The sequence below is a fragment of the Cherax quadricarinatus genome, chromosome 1 (assembly GCF_038502225.1).
Source record: "Cherax quadricarinatus isolate ZL_2023a chromosome 1, ASM3850222v1, whole genome shotgun sequence".
In the NCBI taxonomy this organism is placed as follows: Eukaryota; Metazoa; Arthropoda; class Malacostraca; order Decapoda; family Parastacidae; genus Cherax; species Cherax quadricarinatus.
In genome coordinates this window covers 6,533,582-6,557,149 of record NC_091292.1, presented here as the reverse complement: position 1 = coordinate 6,557,149, position 23,568 = coordinate 6,533,582, and the positions used below count along the sequence as shown (strand labels likewise).

At 44.8% G+C, this 23,568-nt stretch overlaps 1 protein-coding gene across 2 annotated transcripts in view; it reads right to left on the bottom strand.

Moving 5' to 3' along the window:
- Positions 1-3,748: 3,748 nt before the first annotated feature.
- Positions 3,749-23,568, bottom strand: part of LOC138853483 (fibroblast growth factor receptor-like 1) — a 168,380-nt gene continuing 148,560 nt past the window's right edge. The window contains exons 9-11 of one of the 2 annotated variants that reach the window (XM_070090381.1): positions 19,715-19,824; positions 12,178-12,321; positions 3,749-7,627 (exon numbers count right to left, since the gene is read on the bottom strand). In XM_070090381.1, the coding sequence (XP_069946482.1) occupies positions 7,202-7,627; positions 12,178-12,321; positions 19,715-19,824 (680 nt within the window). In that variant the 3' untranslated portion in view covers positions 3,749-7,201. The remainder of the gene's footprint in view (positions 7,628-12,177; positions 12,322-19,714; positions 19,825-23,568) is intronic. The other variant, XM_070090429.1, reaches the window with a different exon arrangement.

The following is a 23,568-nucleotide window of genomic DNA, read 5'->3' as shown; positions in this document are numbered from 1 at the left end:
GGAATATAGAAAATCAGAAGGATCACAGAGGATCAGTAGGAATATAGAGAATCAGAAGGATCACAGAGGATCAGGAGGAATATAGAGAATCAGAAGGATCACAGAGGATCAGGAGGAATATAGAGAATCAGAAGGATCACAGAGGATCAGGAGGAATATAGAGAATCAGAAGGATCACAGAGGATCAGGAGGAATATATAGAATCAGAAGGATCACAGAGGATCAGGAGGAATATATAGAATCAGAAGGATCACAGAGGATCAGGAGGAATATAGAGAATCAGAAGGATCACAGAGGATCAGGAGGAATATACAGAATCAGAAGGATCACAGAGGATCAGGAGGAATATAGAAAATCAGAAGGATCACAGAGGATCAGTAGGAATATAGAGAATCAGAAGGATCACAGAGGATCAGGAGGAATATAGAAAATCAGAAGGATCACAGAGGATCAGTAGGAATATACAGAATCAGAAGGATCACAGAGGATCAGGAGGAATATAGAGAATCAGAAGGATCACAGAGGATCAGTAGGAATATACAGAATCAGAAGGATCACAGAGGATCAGGAGGAATATAGAAAATCAGAAGGATCACAGAGGATCAGTAGGAATATAGAGAATCAGAAGGATCACAGAGGATCAGGAGGAATATAGAAAATCAGAAGGATCACAGAGGATCAGTAGGAATATACAGAATCAGAAGGATCACAGAGGATCAGGAGGAATATAGAGAATCAGAAGGATCACAGAGGATCAGTAGGAATATACAGAATCAGAAGGATCACAGAGGATCAGGAGGAATATAGAAAATCAGAAGGATCACAGAGGATCAGTAGGAATATAGAGAATCAGAAGGATCACAGAGGATCAGGAGGAATATAGAGAATCAGAAGGATCACAGAGGATCAGGAGGAATATAGAGAATCAGAAGGATCACAGAGGATCAGGAGGAATATAGAAAATCAGAAGGATCACAGAGGATCAGTAGGAATATAGAGAATCAGAAGGATCACAGAGGATCAGGAGGAATATAGAGAATCAGAAGGATCACAGAGGATCAGGAGGAATATAGAGAATCAGAAGGATCACAGAGGATCAGGAGGAATATAGAAAATCAGAAGGATCACAGAGGATCAGTAGGAATATAGAGAATCAGAAGGATCACAGAGGATCAGGAGGAATATAGAGAATCAGAAGGATCACAGAGGATCAGGAGGAATATAGAGAATCAGAAGGATCACAGAGGATCAGGAGGAATATAGAAAATCAGAAGGATCACAGAGGATCAGTAGGAATATAGAGAATCAGAAGGATCACAGAGGATCAGGAGGAATATAGAGAATCAGAAGGATCACAGAGGATCAGGAGGAATATAGAGAATCAGAAGGATCACAGAGGATCAGGAGGAATATAGAAAATCAGAAGGATCACAGAGGATCAGTAGGAATATAGAGAATCAGAAGGATCACAGAGGATCAGGAGGAATATAGAAAATCAGAAGGATCACAGAGGATCAGTAGGAATATAGAGAATCAGAAGGATCACAGAGGATCAGGAGGAATATAGAGAATCAGAAGGATCACAGAGGATCAGGAGGAATATAGAGAATCAGAAGGATCACAGAGGATCAGGAGGAATATAGAAAATCAGAAGGATCACAGAGGATCAGTAGGAATATAGAGAATCAGAAGGATCACAGAGGATCAGGAGGAATATAGAAAATCAGAAGGATCACAGAGGATCAGTAGGAATATAGAGAATCAGAAGGATCACAGAGGATCAGGAGGAATATAGAAAATCAGAAGGATCACAGAGGATCAGTAGGAATATAGAGAATCAGAAGGATCACAGAGGATCAGGAGGAATATAGAGAATCAGAAGGATCACAGAGGATCAGGAGGAATATAGAAAATCAGAAGGATCACAGAGGATCAGTAGGAATATAGAGAATCAGAAGGATCACAGAGGATCAGGAGGAATATAGAGAATCAGAAATATCACAGAGGATCAGGAGGAATATAGAAAATCAGAAGGATCACAGAGGATCAGTAGGAATATAGAGAATCAGAAGGATCACAGAGGATCAGGAGGAATATAGAGAATCAGAAGGATCACAGAGGATCAGGAGGAATATAGAAAATCAGAAGGATCACAGAGGATCAGTAGGAATATAGAGAATCAGAAGGATCACAGAGGATCAGGAGGAATATAGAGAATCAGAAGGATCACAGAGGATCAGGAGGAATATAGAAAATCAGAAGGATCACAGAGGATCAGTAGGAATATAGAGAATCAGAAGGATCACAGAGGATCAGTAGGAATATAGAGAATCAGAAGGATCACAGAGGATCAGGAGGAATATAGAAAATCAGAAGGATCACAGAGGATCAGTAGGAATATAGAGAATCAGAAGGATCACAGAGGATCAGGAGGAATATAGAAAATCAGAAGGATCACAGAGGATCAGTAGGAATATAGAGAATCAGAAGGATCACAGAGGATCAGGAGGAATATAGAAAATCAGAAGGATCACAGAGGATCAGTAGGAATATAGAGAATCAGAAGGATCACAGAGGATCAGTAGGAATATACAGAATCAGAAGGATCACAGAGGATCAGGAGGAATATAGAAAATCAGAAGGATCACAGAGGATCAGTAGGAATATAGAGAATCAGAAGGATCACAGAGGATCAGGAGGAATATAGAAAATCAGAAGGATCACAGAGGATCAGTAGGAATATACAGAATCAGAAGGATCACAGAGGATCAGGAGGAATATAGAGAATCAGAAGGATCACAGAGGATCAGTAGGAATATACAGAATCAGAAGGATCACAGAGGATCAGGAGGAATATAGAGAATCAGAAGGATCACAGAGGATCAGTAGGAATATACAGAATCAGAAGGATCACAGAGGATCAGGAGGAATATAGAAAATCAGAAGGATCACAGAGGATCAGTAGGAATATAGAGAATCAGAAGGATCACAGAGGATCAGGAGGAATATAGAAAATCAGAAGGATCACAGAGGATCAGTAGGAATATAGAGAATCAGAAGGATCACAGAGGATCAGGAAAGCTGTAAATAAACCATACCCTCGGCCGGGATTGAACCCGCGGTCATAGAGTCTCAAAACTCCAGCCCGTAATAAGAAAAAGGGACACTGATTTACATATATAAAAACAGCTTCGGGCTTTATAAATTGTAAATTTATAAACAGAAAATTTGTAAATAGAAATTTTTGTCAGTTGGTAACTTGTAAATTGGTAAATTGAAAAAAATGTTAATTGAAATTTTGTAAATTGGAAAAAATTGTAAATTAAATATTTGTAAATCGAAATTCTGTAAATTGTAAATTTGGAGGCCCAGAACGACACAAAAAATATCAGCAAGTTTTTCGAAGTGTCGAATATTAATTCAAGTAACAAACTGGGATCACATTGCTAAGGTATGACATACAACTGAATATACAACCGATCATACAACTGATCATACAATTCGTCTTACAACTGATCATACAACTGAACATACAGCTGAGTATACAGTACTTCAAATACATCATTAGTTTTAAATTGGAGTGCCTATTTAATTCACTCAGATTTATTGCCAATTTTTTGTATATATATATATATATATATATATATATATATATATATATATATATATATATATATATATATATATATATATATATATATATATATATATATATATATATATATATATATATATATATATATATATATATATATATATATATATATATATATTACTTTAGTTCCTATTTTAGGTATTAAAGTATTTTTGACTAGCAGTGAACAGGTTATATACAGCCTTAATGATCCTCGTGTAGTGGACAGGCTTGAAACTCTATTCACCAACCAAGCCACCATTGTAACAGGCGGGAGTCCACAGGGAAGAAAAAACACTACATAAAAGATGGGATACAAAGGTGACAAAGTTACGACATAATCGAATCGGCCAAAGTCACACCCAATTATTTTTTTTTATAGCCGGGATTGCCAGATTCGTTGATAAATTACGCTTTAGTGTTTTTCTCTTGCCACTCAGGATATAAGTATGATTTAAGCCTACTGGACGCGTGCTTTATGATCACAGATTTCAAAGTCATTCAAGCATTTATTCGTCCATTTGCTCACTCATTCACTCACTCTTTCATTCGTTCTCTCTCTCTCTTTCTGTCTGTCTGTCTCTCTCTGACCTTTGTCAGATGCAAGACACAGCAAATAGCAGACCGCTGTGTTTTTTGACTACTGTGCCTGCCTGGCCCTCCCCCTTCTAATGGGGAGTGCCTTAATGGTGGTAATAGGCTCTTGACCCGTGGAATTAAAGCTACCCTTCCCTTGCTGGGATTAAACCTGATTGTCGCACCACAGGTTAAGCATTTCCCACGTGACTGAAGGTGTAATTATTTTTTTTTTCACTGGATGTGTTCCTAATGTGTTTCAGAGTCTTGTGGCCAAGTGGAGTGTGTGATTCCTTGCTTGTGTGACACAGTACACTTCTAGATCACTCTGGTGTTCAGAAAACACTCTGCTTTTCTCTTTTTCACTCACACACCTAGACACTGAACTATAGTTCTTAGTCTAGGTAGAAGTATATAGTTCTCAGCAGACAGCCTTGGTGTGGACGTGCAAGTCCTGTGCTGTCTGCCTTCCCCATGTAATACTGATTATCCCAGCGTTCAAGGGACACATGATGAGTCCAACATTCTCATATAAATGTATAGGGCATGCCTACCCTCTCCTATACCCAGGCATTCATATGCCAAGGTGACAGGACGGCAAACACTCGCATGTCAAGTTCAGTCATTCCATGCCCGTGTGAGTTGTTCTGACGGAGTTACTTCAATAACCTCTCCCCCTCCCTCACTACTCTTTAATACTGTAACACCTTGTTCCTTAACCTGACTTGTCTATTACTTAGCTTTGGCATCTGTGTTTGGCTTTTATCTTTCAGTCTCGTCAGCAACACTGTTCTGGAGTCTGCACACACTTTACACACCTGCGCTCATCATTCTAATCTCGTTATAAACACTTGCATTATAGAGTCTCTGGACGAGCACACACACACGTGTACACACGTGACGTCTTCCGATAGGACACAATATACGATATGTAGGAATTTTATGAATCAAATTCCTAATGGACGAAACTCTTTCTCAGTAAAATTCACATTTTGTGTGATTTACATAGCTGTCTCTATGTATTACCACTGATATACATGTAGCATCTTGCTGGATTGAGATTTTTGACCAGAGGAGAGAATTTGTTAGGCAGCTTCATTGATTATGCAGGTGAACATAACTTCACAACACTTGTCAGCCAAAATATCACACCCTTAGCAACAATAACTCCGTCATTACCTCTTGACAGACACAGACAGTGTTACCGTTGCAATTAACTTTATACAAATGCAACACATCCCAGACTTTTTTCACTACAACGTGGTTATTAGTTGACTTAAATTACAAAGTCGTATTAGAAAGTTTCAGGTCTACTGTACCTGCACTAGTACACGTGTTAAATTTGTTTTAGTTAAGTTTTTTATTGACTCTCACATAGATGATATTAAAAAAATCAGCAGAACCACTTAATTTAAAAAGCAGACGAGGGAAGTTTGTTCAATTTTTGTTAACACTTATATTGATGTGGGAAGACGGGGCAATGTCATAGGTGCTAGGTCCTTCAGGCGAATTCATCTGAAGTCACTTCTCACGTCTCCACACTGCAGGTACAACGTAAGAGACATCTCTTCTGTCATCTCACCTGGAGAAGCTGTGTTGATCTCCCAGATGCTGCATCTTTGGAGCGGGTCGTGTGCTCGTCGCATCATCGTACGTCATATCCTCGTTAGCTTGATGAGGCAGCAAGAACACTCACCAACACTGGGGATTTCAACACTCAGGTCTGGTAGTGTCATTCATTCAGCAGCTGTAGCGCCAGACTCACTGTGACTCACCTCACCTCCAAGTGACCTCACGTGTTTACTAACATCTCCTTCATTCATCTCTCCACTACGTGATGGTGTTGTTGTTGATATTGTTGCTGCTGTTGTTGTTATCTTTGCTGATCTTGTTGTTATTGTTTTTTGGAAAGTTCTCGAAGTTGTTGAAAAATGTTGTTGGTACTGTTGTTGTTATTGTTGTTGCTGTTGTTATTTACCATGGTATCTCCTTTATATATATATATATATATATATATATGTGTGTGTGTGTGTGTGTGTGTGTGTGTGTGTGTGTGTGTGTGTGTGTGTGCGTGTGTGTGTGTGTGTGTGTGTGTGTGTGTGTGTGTATGTGTGTGTGTGTGTGTGTGTGTGTGTGTGTGTATGCTCAAAAATTTAATCCAACTTTTAGGTTTTGAAATATTCAAGGCTGGTGGTGAACAGGTAACGTGTAGACTTTAATAATTATCATGTAGTTGATAGGCTTCAAACCCAGTTAATGAAGAGATGAACTTTTCTGCGCGATGAGCATTGTCCTATGTTGTGATCCATGTCCATGTGGTGATTCTTGTGCTATAATGGTGATCCTTTTTTCCTGACGAACAAAACTCCACCTTATAAGCGTCGTAACTCTACTGTGTCACAACTGCTGCTGTGTTGCTCGACTCCGCTGTGTCATACCTGCTGTGCTGTACGACACTGTTGTGTTGCTGACCTCTGCTGTGATGCACAGCGTCTGTGTTTCTGTATCTCGTCTCACTATGATAAGGTAGGCGGCAGAGGTAGCAATGTTCCCTATCTATAAATAGGTTTCTTGGTTTTATTAAACCCTCCCTCTAATGGTTTAACTCCCTTGGTTTAATACCCTGTGTATCACTTAACCTCCCTTGGTTTAACACCCTATGTATCACTTAAACTCCCTTGGTTTAACACCCTATGTATCACTTAACCTCCCTTGGTTTAACACCCTATGTATCACTCAACCTCCCTTGGTTTAACACCCTATGTATCACTCAACCTCCCTTGGTTTAACACCCTATGTATCACTCAACCTCCCTTGGTTTAACACCCTATGTATCACTCAACCTCCCTTGGTTTAACGCCCAATGTATCACTTAAACTCCCTTGGTTTAACACCCTATGTATCACTCAACCTCCCTTGGTTTAACTCTGACGTATAAAGTTATAAATAATATGTAATCCTAAATTGAGGGGAAATGTACAGTATTAGACTCTATAAATTGTAGTGCACGAAATACTGTGGGTGCCTGTGCGTGTGCGCGTGGGCGTGCGCATGGGTGTGTGCATGGGCGTAAGGAGGGGGTAGATGTGGGCTGGAGGAGGCGTGAGAGGTGTGGGATGCCAGGGATGGGTGGGATGGGTGGGTGAGGCGGGCATAGCTATGGTCCGAGGTCCGGGTGGGGCCTCGGTCACCGGAGTACGGGTCGGAGTAGGCCGGGTCGATGTACGACTCCGGGTAGGGGGACGGGTAGTGGTCGGCGTAGTGCCCGGCCGCCGCTGCCGTCTGCTGGATCATGCCCCCGCCGCTGCCGCCGCCGCCGCCGCCGCCGCCGCCGCCGCCGCCGCTGCTGCTACCGCCGCCTCCGCCGCCGCCTCCTCCGCCACGGAGGCTGCCTCCAGGGTAGCTGCCGCTCACCTCCTGCAGTGCCCACGGGGGGAGACACAGGGGCAGACAATGTTAGCCAGGAACAAGAGGGGAAAAAAAGAACTCTGAAAATAGAACAGCCAGAGTCAACACTGATAATGAAGAACAAGTGATTTTTCTCTGCATGTAAGATTGGTCCCTGGGTTTATATTAGAGTACATGGGAGTACACGTGAGGACACGGGAGTACATGGGAGCACATGGGAGTACACGAGGGCTCACGGGAGTAAATGGAAGTACATGGGAGTACATAGGAGTACATGGAAGTACACAGGAGTAAATGGGAGTACATGGGAGTACACGAGGGCACACGGGATTACACGGGAGTACACGAGGGTACACGGGAGTACACGGGAGTACACGGGAGTACACTGGAGTACACGGGAGTACACGGGAGTACACGGGAGTACACTGGAAAGCCATGAAGAGAACTTGCACGTCCACGTCTATTCCAGTCTAGCTTAAGGACTATCGTGCACTATATAGGTGCGTGAATCAAGGACTGAAATACAGAAGGCTCTCTCCCTACTCTTTACTTCCTCTAGCCACTGCCGACACGGAAGTACACTATCATATTTTAAGTGAACACTTAACATATGATAGCGTAAACATGTTACCAGGCTTTTATAAGTACGTGAAGCTAAATACTCTGTTTCTCTTTACAGTGATTCTGACTACAACAGCAGTAGCCCGGAACCTAACCTGCTGTGTCAGCGGGGCTACCTGTACTAAAAACTGGCTGACTTTGACTATCCTACCTACACTATCTACATTAATGTCTTCTTGGACTATCCTACCTACACTATCTACATTAATGTCTTCTTGGACTATCCTACCTACACGGTTGTAGATGTACACAGAAATATATACGCCCGCAACCGTATGCAGACACAGTGTAAAAACACGAAAATGTGTACGTATATGTGTGTGTATATACATGTAAGTACACAAGCGTTCATTCGGAAGCGGACAAATGTATACACGTACATATGTTCAGTGCTAGAAGTCACCCACGTCGATCCACCCACGCCCACGTCCAACCCATGCCCACCCCCAGCCCACCCCTCCCACCCCACCCATCCTCGCTTGATACATACACCATTCCATGTTTGCTCCCGATTACACCCATTTGACACATTCTCACACCCTCATCACACCCCGTCACGCCCCTTCACGCACCTTCACGTACCTTCACGCACCTTCACGCCCCTTCACGCCCCTTCACGCACCTTCACGCACAATACCACGACGAAACTTCTGATGGTAGGTCGGTTTAGTGGTCGTAAAACACTGTCGGGAAAATTGTCTGGCAGATGGAGCACTTACGATGGTGGTCTAGGTAGCACAACCTGTTACTCCATCTACCTAGATTCCCCCATCATGTTAGACACCCTCTGTGGTCTTAAAATTGGTTTTCCATCATTCTAGACTCCTCTCATGGTGTCAGCACTGCCATTCCGTTAATCTAGATTCCCCTCATAGTGTTAGCACTATTGTTCCATCATTCTAGATTCCCCTCATGGTGTCAGCACTATTGATCCATCATTCTAGACTCCCTCCATGATGTTAGCATTATTGTTCCATCATTCTAGACTCCCCTCATAGTATAAGCACTGCCATTTCGTTAATCTAGATTCCCCTCATGGTGTTAGCCCTATTGTTCCATCATTCTAGATTCCCCTCATGGTATCAGCACTATTGATCCATCATTCTAAAGTCCCTCCATGGTGTTAGCATTATTGTTCCATCATTCTAGACTCCCCTCATGGTATCAGCACTATTGATCCATCATTCTAGACTCCCTCCATGGTGTTAGCATTATTGTTCCATCATTCTAGACTCCCCTCATGGTGTTAGCACTATTGATCCATCATTCTAGACTCCCTCCATGGTGTTAGCATTATTGTTCCATCATTCTAGACTCCCCTCATGGTGTCAGCACTATTGATCCATCATTCTAGACTCCCTCCATGGTGTTAGCATTATTGTTCCATCATTCTAGAATCCCCTCATGGTGTCAGCACTATTGATCCATCATTCTAGACTCCCTCCATGGTGTTAGCAATATTGTTCCATCATTCTAGACTCCCCACTCCACGATCCCGCTCCATCTTTCACTCCATCACTATTATTCTTAAGCATATAATGACTCTGCATTTTATCTGGTAATGTAAATACGTAGATAGAAGCAATATAACGAGACAATTATCCTCTCCCTCTCTCATTCTTTTCTCTATCTCTCATTGTACAATTTATCTCTCTCCAGTTCTGGGATGATGGTGATGTGTTCATAAAAGATCTATTTCTGCTGGGGTTTGCAGAGACCAGTACTGAGGGATGGTAATTCCTAGGTGATAGTGACTCCAGCTCTGTTGGAAGGTCACCAGTGACGCTGTCCTAGCTGATGGACCTTTACTGGAGCACTATATGATATCCTCATTGTCCTACTGAAGTCTCCCAGCTCAGGCTGACACTAGTGACGTCTCCCAGCTCAGGCTGACACTAGTGACGTCTCCCAGCTCAGGCTGACACTAGTGACGTCTCCCAGTTCAGGCTGACACTAGTGACGTCTCCCAGCTCAGGCTGACACTAGTGACGTCTCCCAGCTCAGGCTGACACTACTGAAGTCTCCCAGCTCAGGTGGCACTACTAAAGTCTCCCAGCTCAGGCTGACACTGGTGACGTCTCCCAGCTCAGGCTGACACTAGTGACTGAGGCTGACACTACTGTCTCCCAGCTCAGGCTGACACTAGTGACGTCTCCCAGCTCAGGCTGACACTAGTGACGTCTCCCAGTGACTACGTCAGCTCAGGCTGACACTACTGAAGTGGCGTCAGGCTCCCAGCTCAGGCTGACACTACTGAAGTCTCCCAGCTCAGGCTGACACTAGTGACGTCTCCCAGCTCAGGCTGACACTACTGAAGTCTCCCAGCTCAGGTGAAACTGCTGAAGTCTACCAGCTCAGGCTGACACTAGTGGCGTCTCCCAGCTCAGGCTGACACTACTGAAGTCTCCCAGCTCAGGCTGACACTAGTGACGTCTCCCAGCTCAGGCTGACACTACTGAAGTCTCCCAGCTCAGGTGACTCTGCTGAAGTCTCCCAGCTCAGGCTGACACTACTGAAGTCTCCCAGCTCAGGCTGACACTACTGAAATCTCCCAGCTCAGATGACACTACTGAAGTCTCCCAGCTCAGGTGACTCTGCTGAAGTCTCCCAGCTCAGGCTGACACTACTGAAGTCTCCCAGCTCAGGCTGACACTACTGAAATATGCCAGCTCAGGCTGACACTACTGAAGTCTGCCAGCTTAGGCTGACACTACGGAAGTCTGCCAGCTCATGCTGACGCTACTGAAGTCTGCCAGCTCAGGCTGACACTACTGAAGTCTGCCAGCTCAGGCTGACACTACTGAAGTCTGCCAGCTTAGGCTGACACTACTGAAGTCTGCCAGCTTAGGTTGACACTGCTGAAGTCTGCCAGCTCAGGCTGACACTACTGTGACGGAACATGACAGGTCAACCCATTCTGTTTGATGGAACATATCAGGTCAACCCCTCCTTTGTGATGGAACATGGCAGGTCAACCCATCCTGTGTGATGGAACATGGCAGGTCAACCCATCCTGTGTGATGGAACATGGCAGGTCAACCCATCCTGTGTGATGGAACATGGCAGGTCAACCCATCCTGTGTGATGGAACATGGCAGGTCAACCCATCCTGTGTGATGGAACATGGCAGGCCAACCCATCCTGTGTGATGGAACATGGCAGGTCAACCCCCTCCCCCCCACGATCTACCCCCCTCCCCCCCTCTCACGGATATATTCGCTAATGAGTATTACGTGTATAGAATTATAATTTAAAAGTCCCACTTAATAAGGAGATTAATAAGCCATTAAGCAATGCCCGAGAGTCATTAAAAGGCCTCATGTCTATTAATGACTCTAAATGCCCCTTAATGGCTCTAAAGGCCCGTTAACAAATCTAAATGTCCCTTAATGGCTCTAAATACCCCTTAATACCTCTTAATCACTTTAAATACCCGTCCCTCTCTTGTTGTTGTTGTTGTTGTTGCTATGTTGATTTCCTTATTTTTAAAATGTTTAATGATGATGATGATAATGATAATAATAATAATAATAATAATAATAATAATAATAATAATAATAATAATAATAATAATAATAATAATAATAATAATAATAATAATAATATTGAAATAATAACATTAATAATAATAATAATAATAATAATAATAATAATAATAATAATAATAATAATAATAATAATAATAATAATAATAATAATCATAATAATAATAATAATATTGAAATAATAACATTAATAATAATAATAATAATAATAATAATAATAATATTATTATTATTATTATTATTATTATTATTATTATTATTATTATTATTATTATTATTATCTCTAACCACACACACACACACACTGGGGTCAGGAGCGGGGCCAGGAGCTGAGTCTCAACCCCTGCAACCACAATTAGGTGAGTATACACAGGATTCCCTCTTCTCTCTCACCTGATAGACAAGGTCGGGTGGGCGGGGGAGGGCGTGGGCGTGGGATTCCGGGTTTAAGGGCGTGAGGGCGGAGGCATCATCACCCTTTAGCACTGGCGTGGGCGGCGTCACGCCCACTGGTTTATCGGGAGTGGTTTTCCGAAGCTGTGGGGAAAAGAAACAGGGTGGATTAGTGGGCGGGACATTAGTGTGGGTGAGATATTAGTGTGGGTGGAACATTAGTGTTGGCGGGGCATTAGTGTTTAGTGTGGGTAAAGCACAGAGTAGGCACACTAATGGATAATATCAGTAGTATCAGTTACCAGTTGTGTCAGTAGCATGTGACTCATACCAACCGTTACTGATTCACAGTCTACGTGAGCATTGACCGTTATTGAGTCATTTTGCTGACCATAGCATGATGCTTGAAAGCCGCTTACCCTCCGGGCACGGTACCAGTAGCTCAGTTAGAGACGTTAAAGAGAAGACAGGTCAGGTTTAGCGCTCCTCCTTTAGTACTCATAATTATAAGTTACCAGGCGTCCGGTGTGTGTGTTTTTACCTAATTCCAGCATTCGAACCCCCACGCGACAATAACTCAGTGAGCATAAGGGGTTCAAGACTCTTCATCACCCTCCCTTCATGCATAAGGGAACTCACAGAAGACCTCTTCCTTTGTCAGTCTAAATAATCAGTTCCTGCAGACTGTTCCCGATCCGACAGGCCGTGATACAGACTGTGGACTGCTACCACCAACAGCCTGACTGATCATTCCGTCAGCCAGGAAGCCTGGTGTGAGACCTGGAACCTGTACCAGGTAAATACCAGGTAGGGATAAGTGAGTAAGGAATTAGTGTGAATAAAGGGGATAGGGGGAGAATTAATGTGGGTGGGTCTGTTGTGAGTGTGGATAGAGGAGGAGGGGTGGGTGGATAGGGGGGTGGGTGGATAGGGGTGAGGGAGGACGAGGGGGTGGGTGGATAGGCGGGAGGGAGGAGGAGGAGCAAGAGGAAGAGGAGAAGGAAGAAGAAAGAAGAGGAAGAGCAGTTAAGGAAGACCTCTTTAATGAGAGTCAGGTCATCCAGGCTGTTGCAGTAAGCGGCCGGCATCCTGACGTAGGGGCCACAGCCCGGCTGATCAAAAACAATTTGGAGCAAATTGTCCAGTTCCCTCTTGAAGGGAATTACGAGTCTTCTGGCAACTCCTCTTATATGTAAAGCGAAGTGTGTCGAGAGCCTTGACTCCTGCCTCCACTCACTCTACTTCTTGCACTCATGCTTCGAGTTTGACTCTTCTGCACCGCCATTCTAAATTCTTTTGTAATGTGTAATTTCAGAGTGCACGTCTGATTCAGGTCCTCCAGTATTTCCTAACTGTAAATTACACTATATCGTTCTGGCCTGAACTTAATAGTCTGCCGTAAATAGTTTGTGTACAGCAAAATTCCAGCCTTGAAGGTAAATTGATTGATTATATCTTGTGTTGATGACTCTTATTCTCCTGCCTCTCAGTTTCCTTCCTGTTGCGCTAGTAACACTGTTGTGTTTCTTCTATAACGTCTTCTAACAGGGTTACTCCCATGTCCCTTACATTCCTTTTGCGTTTTATTGAGTCGTTTAATTGCGTTTTGTACTCTCTTGCAGGTTTTATTGGCTTTCATTCCTCCGCAGTGGAGCGGCTGAAATTTGTCCTGAGTGACCATCATCTTGTTTTCTGGATTCAAGGGAAGACTTAGTTAAAAGATTGCTGTGTCCTCGAGGGATGCTGTGTCCTCGAGGGATGCTCTGTCCTCGAGGGACGCTGTGTCCTCGAGGGACGCTGTGTCCTCGAGGGATGCTCTGTCCTCGAAGGATGCTGTGCCATAGAGGGATGCTGTGTCCTCGAGAGATGCTGTGTCCTCGAGGGATGCTGTGTCCTCGAGGGATGCTGTGTCCTCGAGGGATGCTGTGTCCTCGAGGGATGCTCTGTCCTCGAAGGATGCTGTGCCCTAGAGGGATGCTGTGTCCTCGAGGGATGCTGTGTCCTCGAGGGATGCTGTGTCCTCGAGGGATGCTGTGTCCTCGAGGGATGCTGTGTTTTGATTTATGTCTCAGTCATAATAAGAAAGACAACAGTAAAGAGCATTGCTTTATGAGATACAGATTTTTACCGTGTCGAGGCCACTAAATTATTACTGGTTACTGCTGCTGCTCTATGGATTTTGTTAGAAAGTTAAAGATTCATCTGAAAAATTCTGAAGTTATTTCTTTTCCCACATATCGCTTACTGTGACACTATATATTCATTCTGCTTACCTCTCAGTGGTGTCCAGACGACGGGATGCTGCTCTAGCAGTTGTGTTCAGACGACGGGATGCTGCTCTAGCAGTTGTGTTCAGACGACGGGATGCTGCTCTAGCAGTTGTGTTCAGACGACGGGATGCTGCTCTAGCAGTTGTGTTCAGACGACAGGATGGTGCTCTAGCAGTTGTGTCCAGACGACGGGATGCTGCTCTAGCAGTTGTGTTCAGACGACGGGATGCTGCTCTAGCAGTTGTGTTCAGACGACAGGATGCTGCTCTAGCAGTTGTGGGAGACAAGTGCCAACTGCACTATATACATGTTATTCTATGATTTCACCTGTAATTTACCTGTGACCTTTTCTCAGGAGTTCCCCTACCCACCCGGCCTATGGCCAGGCTTCCCTTGCTGAGTGCTTGGCCGACCAGGCTGTTGTTGTTGGCACGCCCGCTGACCCACATATCTATCACAGTCTGGTTGAACTTGAGAACCTCTACAGACCGTATCCTTAGCACTCGTTCAAGATTTTTATAATATGCTTTTTACATTTTCAAAATGCTTCACTGCCACTTTTAAGAAGTAAGGTTTTATCAGTGATTTTATGATTTATGACGCCTATGTCTTAACTCTCTCTCCATTAGATATTCCAGGCCGCTCATAATTATTTTTGTACGACTATGGAGTCAAGTGAGTCGGGGCCTCCGACACAGGGTGTGGATGTTATTGTGTATTATTGGGCTCTTCAAGTTCAACTAGTGTCAGGGGTCAAATCTATGTTCTTCGCAGTTTGGAGTTATATTCAGTGGCAGTCGTTCATTGTTAGTTAATGGTCCAAATTTGATCGAAACGTCGCCCTGACTGTCATTGTTCCATGTGCTGGGTATTTATGTATTGTTCCAGTAAGGGTATTGTGTATTTTTGTTCTCTGTCTTTAAACTATGTATTTACTATTTCTCTCTCAAGTGTTCTTCCTTATTGAGTGTCTGGGATTTATGGTGAGTGAAGGAGGGAGAGTGACATGGGTAACGGGGTGGAAGGAAGTAGGGAGAATGTTTGTGTAATAGGAGGGGTTAGGAAAGCTGGGAGGAGAGGAACTGAGAGGAAATGAGGATGAGAGGAAGGGTGGGAGCGGAGGAGGATGGAAGAAGAGGAGTTGAGAAGGGGAAAAAGAACTAGAAGAAGGGTGGGAGAAGAGGAGGATGGGAGGAAGGGTGATAAGGAGAATTGGAAGATGGTAAGGCGAATCTGAGGATAAAATGGGAGTGGGAAGGAAGGTGGGAGGGACTGAGGGAAGAATGGTGGTTGGGAGGAAATGAGGAGGGGGGGGAAACAACGTTTATGTAATAGATGGAGGGGGTGAGGGAAGGAATAATGTGTTGGTATGTAAGGGGGAGAGATAGATGGGGAGAGGGATGGAGAGATAAATGGGGAGAGGGATGGGGAGATGGATGGGGAGAGAGATTTATACATGGGTGAAATTGGTGCCTGTATAGGAGTACGTGTGTAAATGTATGTATGTGTGAGTGTGTGTGTGTGTGTGTGTGTGTGTGTGTGTGTGTGTGTGTGTGTGTGTGTGTGTGTGTGTGTGTGTGTGTGTGTGTGTGCACTCGTTTATATTTTCGTGTGTACACACACATGCTCCAAGAATTTTCATTTTCCTTCTTTTTATACATTTCCTTCCTCCTGGATAGCATTTCAGGGAGTCCACAGAGCAGATAGCGCCTCGCAATTCTCCAGTTTTTCAGCATAACATTACGGTGGCCGAGTGTGTCTGCCAGCAGGACCCAGCAGCAGGAGCAGGAGCAGCAGCAGGAACAGCCTTCCTCTGCTCTGAGAGTCAGTACTTCGTCTGCGTCGCCTGTGGACGCTGAAGACCCCCGCTAGATCGCTTCGACATGCCACCAAAGAACTAGATAAATGATGGAGAGAGAGAGAGAGAGAGAGAGAGAGAGAGAGAGAGAGAGAGAGAAGCCATGGAGTGAGGTAGGCTGGTGAGGATAACGGGAGACTGAGAAGAAATGGGAGGAGAGGGGATTGAGAGAGGGATGATGGTGGAGGAAGGGAGAAGAGAAATGAAGTGGACTCCTTGACATGGTCTTACGTCCTCTTCATTAATGACGGATGGTAGACTGAACCTGTTTACAGGCTGGGCAGGGGCTGTTTCGACGGCCCTAGGGGCTGAACAGAACATGACTGGGCGGTTGTGTTTCTCAAGCAACACAAAGAGTAAGGCTCCTCAGGTGAGCATGTAAAGTTAACCTTAACATACACCACCTTGTGTTAGTCCTAGACACGACACAGATAGATCTCTGGATACAGCTGCGTACTGCGCACACGGGCGAAGGAAAGACACAGGTATGGAGAAACCTCTGTTGGAAATATAAACATATATGCAGTTTAATGTGATCCTTTATTGACAACGTTTCGTCCACACAGTGGGCGAAAATCTGTCAATAAAGGATCACATTAAACTGCATATGTGTTTATGTTTCCATTGTGTCGGTATTTTATACCATTTATTTTCAGAAACCTCTGTTGCTGAGGTTAGGCTCTGTGTAGAGCTGTAATCAAGTCAGTAACACTGACTTAGGATACCTCTTTGCAGAGCTGTAATCAAAATCAGTAACACTAATATACCTCAATGTAGAGCGAGACGTTTTGTTCTGCGCCCATGACCTTTATCGCTAAAATCCTTCGTGAGTCCTGAGTTCGATGTGACATCGATGTCCCAATGACTTCGATCTCGAGACCCTGAATTACTCTGGTTTCTGTCATGAAACGACAGCAGCAGCAGGTGTTCCTGCTGCTGCTGTGCAGGTTCTGCAGGGAGCAGCAGGAACAGCAGTAGCAGCAGCAGCAGCAGCAACGGCAGTAGCAGCAGCAACAGTAGCAGCAACACCAGCAACAGCAGTAGCAGCAGCAACAGCAGCCTTCTCTCGGCTGTCTTCCTTGCCTCGCCAGTTATCTGAATTCCAATTCCCATATTTTGAGAAGTAACAATACCAAGAAATCCTACATGATAAAGCTATATCTCTTGGTCGTATTTGGAGCATTAAAAAAAAAAAGGTATTTTCTAAGTTATCTCTGGTGTGTACGTCACTGTTCTGTTGCCTCCGGTGTGTACATCACTGTTCTGTTGCCTCTGATGTGTACAATGGTGTTCTCTTACCTCTGGTGCACACAGGCACGGGAGATACACTTGGGCTTCCAAATTTACCAGCGTGTGATGAAGGCTTCTCGTTTCAATGAAAAAAAATTATGTCTCCACGCACTGATAAGGCATATAAAAATTTCCTTTTTTTCGTCCCCTCCGTGAGTTAGTGAGCGAGTGAGTAAGTTAGTGAGCGAGTGAGTAAGTTAGTGAGCGAGTGAGTTATTGAGTGAGTTAGTGAGTTAGCGAGTAAGGTCTCTCGCAGCATGCACCAAGTGTGGAATAGACAGCTTCTTCACTGTTAAGGTCCTTGCGTAGTTTATCCTTCAGCGACTCTCACAGGAGGTGCGGGAGGAAGAGGTGCAGAGGTAGCACTTGTTAGGCAGGAAAAACATGAATCTTCAGTTCCGTCGTTGAATGTCTTCAGTGAGGGGAGAACCTTAGGTAGCTTTTAAAAAAAAAAAGGGTTGAGCAGGTATACGAGTGGGTGTGAGCTGGACCTGCCTATCATGGGTCAGTAGACCAGCTGCACTGCTTCTCCTCTGTCTTACGCTCTTATTGTTTTCCACGAGAGGTGTCAGAGTCCCTCTTGTGGATCGTGTTTCTTCACTGAAGATGTTACTTGTGTCTCAGATAAAATGTTACGTATCCACGGAGTCTTCTTGCCTTGATTTATCGGCATTAAACCCCAAACATCCTGACTTGTGCTTTCTCTCCTGTGGTCTGGCTTTCTCTCCACTTTTTCTCTCTTTCTCGGGACTGATGAAAGACCAGGAGGAACGGAAAATCGTCTACAGCTTCCTATCTGAACTGTGTTAGTTGTGAAGGAGTCTGTGGTAACCACTGTGACCGCATTACTCTGATATTTACCGGTTTAGTTTTTGTGGTCAGAGACACTGCGATTATTAAACTGGAGTTGTTCCCTCCCCAAAAAAACTGTACCTAATATGATATACTCTCTCTTAACGTAATTGTTTGATGTTTTTATTATTATTATTATTATTATTATTATTATTATTATTATTATTATTATTATTATTATTATTATTATTATTATTATTATTATTATTATTATTGTACCATTATTATTATTAACGGGCGACAGGGAAGCGGGGAAACGGATGATGGGTGAGGAAGGGGTGATGGGGGAGGAAGGGTGATGGGTGATGAGGGAGGAAGGGCTAATGGGTGATGGGTGAGGGAGGAGGGTAAAAGAGTGGGGATAGTGATGTGTGTGGCGATAAGATGTGAGTGAGGGAATGAAGAGGAAGAGGAAAAGGAGAAGGAGGAAGAGGAGGAGGAGGAGGGTAATAAATGAAGATTGGGACATGAAGGACGAGACATGAGGGGGAAGGAGGGGGGGTAGTGATTGGAAGGGGGAGAGCTGGGAGGGAAGAAGGGAGGGTTGGGGAGTAGGAAGGAAGATGAGAGCTATGTGGATATGAGGGAGGGAGGGAGGGAGGGAGGGAGGGCAGCGAGATGGCTCAGATAGATGGCCCAAGTGACAACAGGTTGGTGTCGTGTAGAGAGATGGATGACACTGTTACAGAGGAGGGAGAGCAGAGGAGACGAAGTTGAGGAGAGGTGAGGAGGAGAGGAAAGAGAAGAATATGGAGGAGCAGCAGCATACTTCAATATAAAGCTCTTCTACACAGAACAATTTTTCACGATTGCAAAAGTGCATTGAAAATTGAATAGTAATTTTTGAAGGTATTTTTTCACGTGTTAGTTATTTTATTAGACCTGAAGGATACTGGAAAGATGTTTTCGAGGGAGCAACGCCCCCGCGTCCCGGCCCCAGACCAGTCTTCCTGGTGGATTAAGGCCTGATCATCCAGACTGTTATTGTTGACCTCTGGATGTTCCCACTGTGTACTGCTATCATACGATATAAAGTTTGCTATGTTTGCTTGTTATATTCCATCACAGGATGGAATATAACAGGATGAGCTTATCTGCATTGATGAGGTGGAGAGCGAGGAAGGGAGGGAAGAAGAGAGCGAGGGTGTAAGAGAGGGAGGTTAGAGAGGAAAGAAGGGAGCGAGGTATGAATGGAAGGGAGGGAACCAGTCTCGTCTCATTCACCACCATCACCACTACCATTACCACGACTTCCATCACTACTTACCTGACACATCACCACCGCAGCCACCACAATCACCACCACTACCGCGGGAATGATGAGGAACAGCCAGTTGACGCTCCGTTCCTTCTGTCCCACCGGAGGATACTGTTTACCTAAGAAAAGTAACAACGTAAACTCAATGGACATTTTACCCCACCTGAGCAACACTGCACTACTTAATAAGTATAGGAATAGTTACACAGATCGTACATGCTGTTAGTGAATGGAATATAAATTTAATTCTGTAATAATTTGAATTGCTAAGTATTTAGTGTAATGTTAATGGTAGTAATGAAGAGTGACGAGAAGCAAGAGTAGAGACAACTGGAGACATGCACTTCTAAGTTATGGAGGTCTGTGGCCACTTAAACTTCAAGTTGGCCACATTATTACTCGTGGGCGATAGAGATCTCTGGCCTCTTACACTAACACCGGCCAACTCGCAGACTTGGTCTGCCTCACTTCTGGTGTGGGAGGTGAGGGAGGTGCGGGAGGTGAGCTAGCTCCTATTCACACCTTGGTCCCCTGACATACTAGCCTCTGTTTCTCCAGGCTAGTCCCTCACTAGTCCTGACATACTAGCCTATATTACTTTACAATCTAGTACCTGAGCAGGAAGTGCCTGTGTACTTCTCCACATACTAACCTCTGTACCTCCTGCACACCATGTTTCTCCACCACACCATGTTTCTCCTCCACATCATGTTTCTCCTCCACACAATGTTTTTCCTCCACACCAAGTTTCTCCTCCACACAATGTTTTTCCTCCACACCAAGTTTCTCCTCCACACCATGTTTCTCCTCCACACCATGTTTCTCCTCCACACCATGTTTCTCCTCCACACCAAGTTTCCCCTCCACACCATGTTTCTTCTCCACACCATGTTTCTCCTCCACACCATGTTTCTCCTCCACACCAAGTTTCCCCTCCACACCATGTTTCTCCTCCACACCATGTTTCTCCTCCACACCATGTTTCTCCTCCACACCATGTTTCTCCTCCACACCATGTTTCTCCTCCACACCATGTTTCTCCTCCACACCATGTTTCTCCTCCACACCATGTTTCTCCTCCACACCATATTTCTCCCCCACACCATGTTTCTCCTCCACACCATGTTTCTCCTCCACACCATGTTTCTCCTCCACACCATGTTTCTCCTCCACACCATGTTTCTCCTCCACACCATGTTTCTCCTCCACACCATGTTTCTCCTCCACACCATGTTTCTCCTCCACACCATGTTTCTCCACCACACCATGTTTCTCCTCCACACCATGATTCTCCTCCACACCATGTTTCTCCTCCACACCATGTTTCTCTCCACACCATCCCTCCCCACCATGTTTCTCCTCCACACCATGTTTCTCCTCCACACCATGTTTCTCCTCCACACCATGTTTCTCCTCCACACCATGTTTCTCCTCCACACCATGTTTCTCCTCCACATCATGTTTCTCCTCCACACCATATTTCTCCTCCACACCATGTTTCTCCTCCACACCATGTTTCTCCTCCACACCATGTTTCTCCTCCACACCATGTTTCTCCTCCACACCATGTTTCTCCTCCACACCATGTTTCTCCTCCACACCATGTTTCTCCTCCACACCATGTTTCTCCTCCACACCATGTTTCTCCTCCACACCATGTTTCTCCTCCACACCATGTTTCTCCTCCACACCATGTTTCTCCTCCACACCATGTTTCTCCTCCACACCATGTTTCTCCTCCACACCATGTTTCTCCTCCACACCATGTTTCTCCTCCACACCATGTTTCTCCTCCACACCATGTTTCTCCTCCACACCATGTTTCTCCTCCACACCATGTTTCTCCTCCACACCATGTTTCTCCTCCACACCATGTTTCTCCTCCACACCATGTTTCTCCTCCACACCATGTTTCTCCTCCACACCATGTTTCTCCTCCACACCATGTTTCTCCTCCACACCATGTTCCACTCCATGTTTCTCCTCCACACCATGTTTCTCCTCCACACCATGTTTCTCCTCCACACCATGTTTCTCCTCCACACCATGTTTCTCCTCCACACCATGTTTCTCATCCACACCATGTTTCTCCTGTTTCCACACCATGTTTCTCCTCCACACCATGTTTCTCCTCCACACCATGTTTCTCCTCCACACCAGGTTTCTCCGCCTCACCATGTTCCTCCCACACCATGTTTCTCCTCCACACCATGTTTCTCCTCCACACCATGTTTCTCCTCCACACCATGTTTCCTCCTGTTTCTTATCCACAGCATGTTTCTCCTCCACACCATGTTTCTCCTCCACACCATGTTTCTCCTCCACACCATGTTTCTCCTCCACACCATGTTTCTCCTCCACACCATGTTTCTCCTCCACACCATGTTTCTCCTCCACACCATGTTTCTCCTCCACACCATGTTCCTCCTCCACACCATGTTTCTTATCCACACCATGTTTCTCCTCCACACCATGTTTCTCCTCCTCACCATGTTTCTCCTCCACACCATGTTTCTCCTCCACACCATGTTTCTCCTCCACACCATGTTTCTCCTCCACACCATGTTTCTCCTCCACACCATGTTCCTCCTCCACACCATGTTTCTTATCCACACCATGTTTCTCCTCCACACCATGTTTCTCTTCCACACCATGTTTCTCCTCCACACCATGTTTCTCCTCCACACCATGTTTCTCCTCCACACCATGTTTCTCCTCCACACCATGTTTCTCCTCCACACCATGTTCCTCCTCCACACCATGTTTCTTATCCACACCATGTTTCTCCTCCACACCATGTTTCTCCTCCACACCATGTTTCTCCTCCACACCATGTTTCTCCTCCACACCATGTTCCTCCTCCACACCATGTTTCTTATCCACACCATGTTTCTCCTCCACACCATGTTTCTCCTCCACACCATGTTTCTCCTCCACACCATGTTTCTCCTCCACACCATGTTCCTCCTCCACACCATGTTTCTTATCCACACCATGTTTCTCCTCCACACCATGTTTCTCCTCCACACCATGTTTCTCCTCCACACCGTGTTTCTCCTCCACACCATGTTTCTCCTCCACACCATGTTTCTCCTCCACACCATGTTCCTCCTCCACACCATGTTTCTTATCCACACCATGTTTCTCCTCCACACCATGTTTCTCCTCCACACCATGTTTCTCCTCCACACCATGTTTCTCCTCCACACCATGTTTCTCCTCCACACCATGTTTCTCCTCCACACCATGTTTCTCCTCCACACCATGTTTCTCCTCCACACCATGTTTCTCCCCCACACCATGTTTCTCCTCCACACCATGTTTCTTATCCACACCATGTTTCTCCTCCACACCATGTTTCTCCTCCACACCATGTTTCTCCTCCACACCATGTTTCTCCTCCACACCATATTTCTCCCCCACACCATGTTTCTCCTCTACACCATGTTTCTTATCCACACCATGTTTCTCCTCCACACCATGTTTCTCCTCCACACCATGTTTCTCCTCCACACCATGTTTCTCCTCCACACCATGTTCCTCCTCCACACCATGTTTCTTATCCACACCATGTTTCTCCTCCACACCATGTTTCCCCTCCACACCATGTTTCTCCTCCACACCATGTTTCTCCTCCACACCATGTTTCTCCTCCACACCATGTTTCTCCTCCACACCATGTTTCTCCTCCACACCATGTTTCTCCTCCACACCATGTTTCTCCTCCACACCATGTTTCTCCTCCACACCATGTTTCTCCTCCACACCATGTTTCTCCTCCACACCATGTTTCTCCTCCACACCATGTTTCTCCTCCACACCATGTTTCTCCTCCACACCATGTTTCTCCTCCACACCATGTT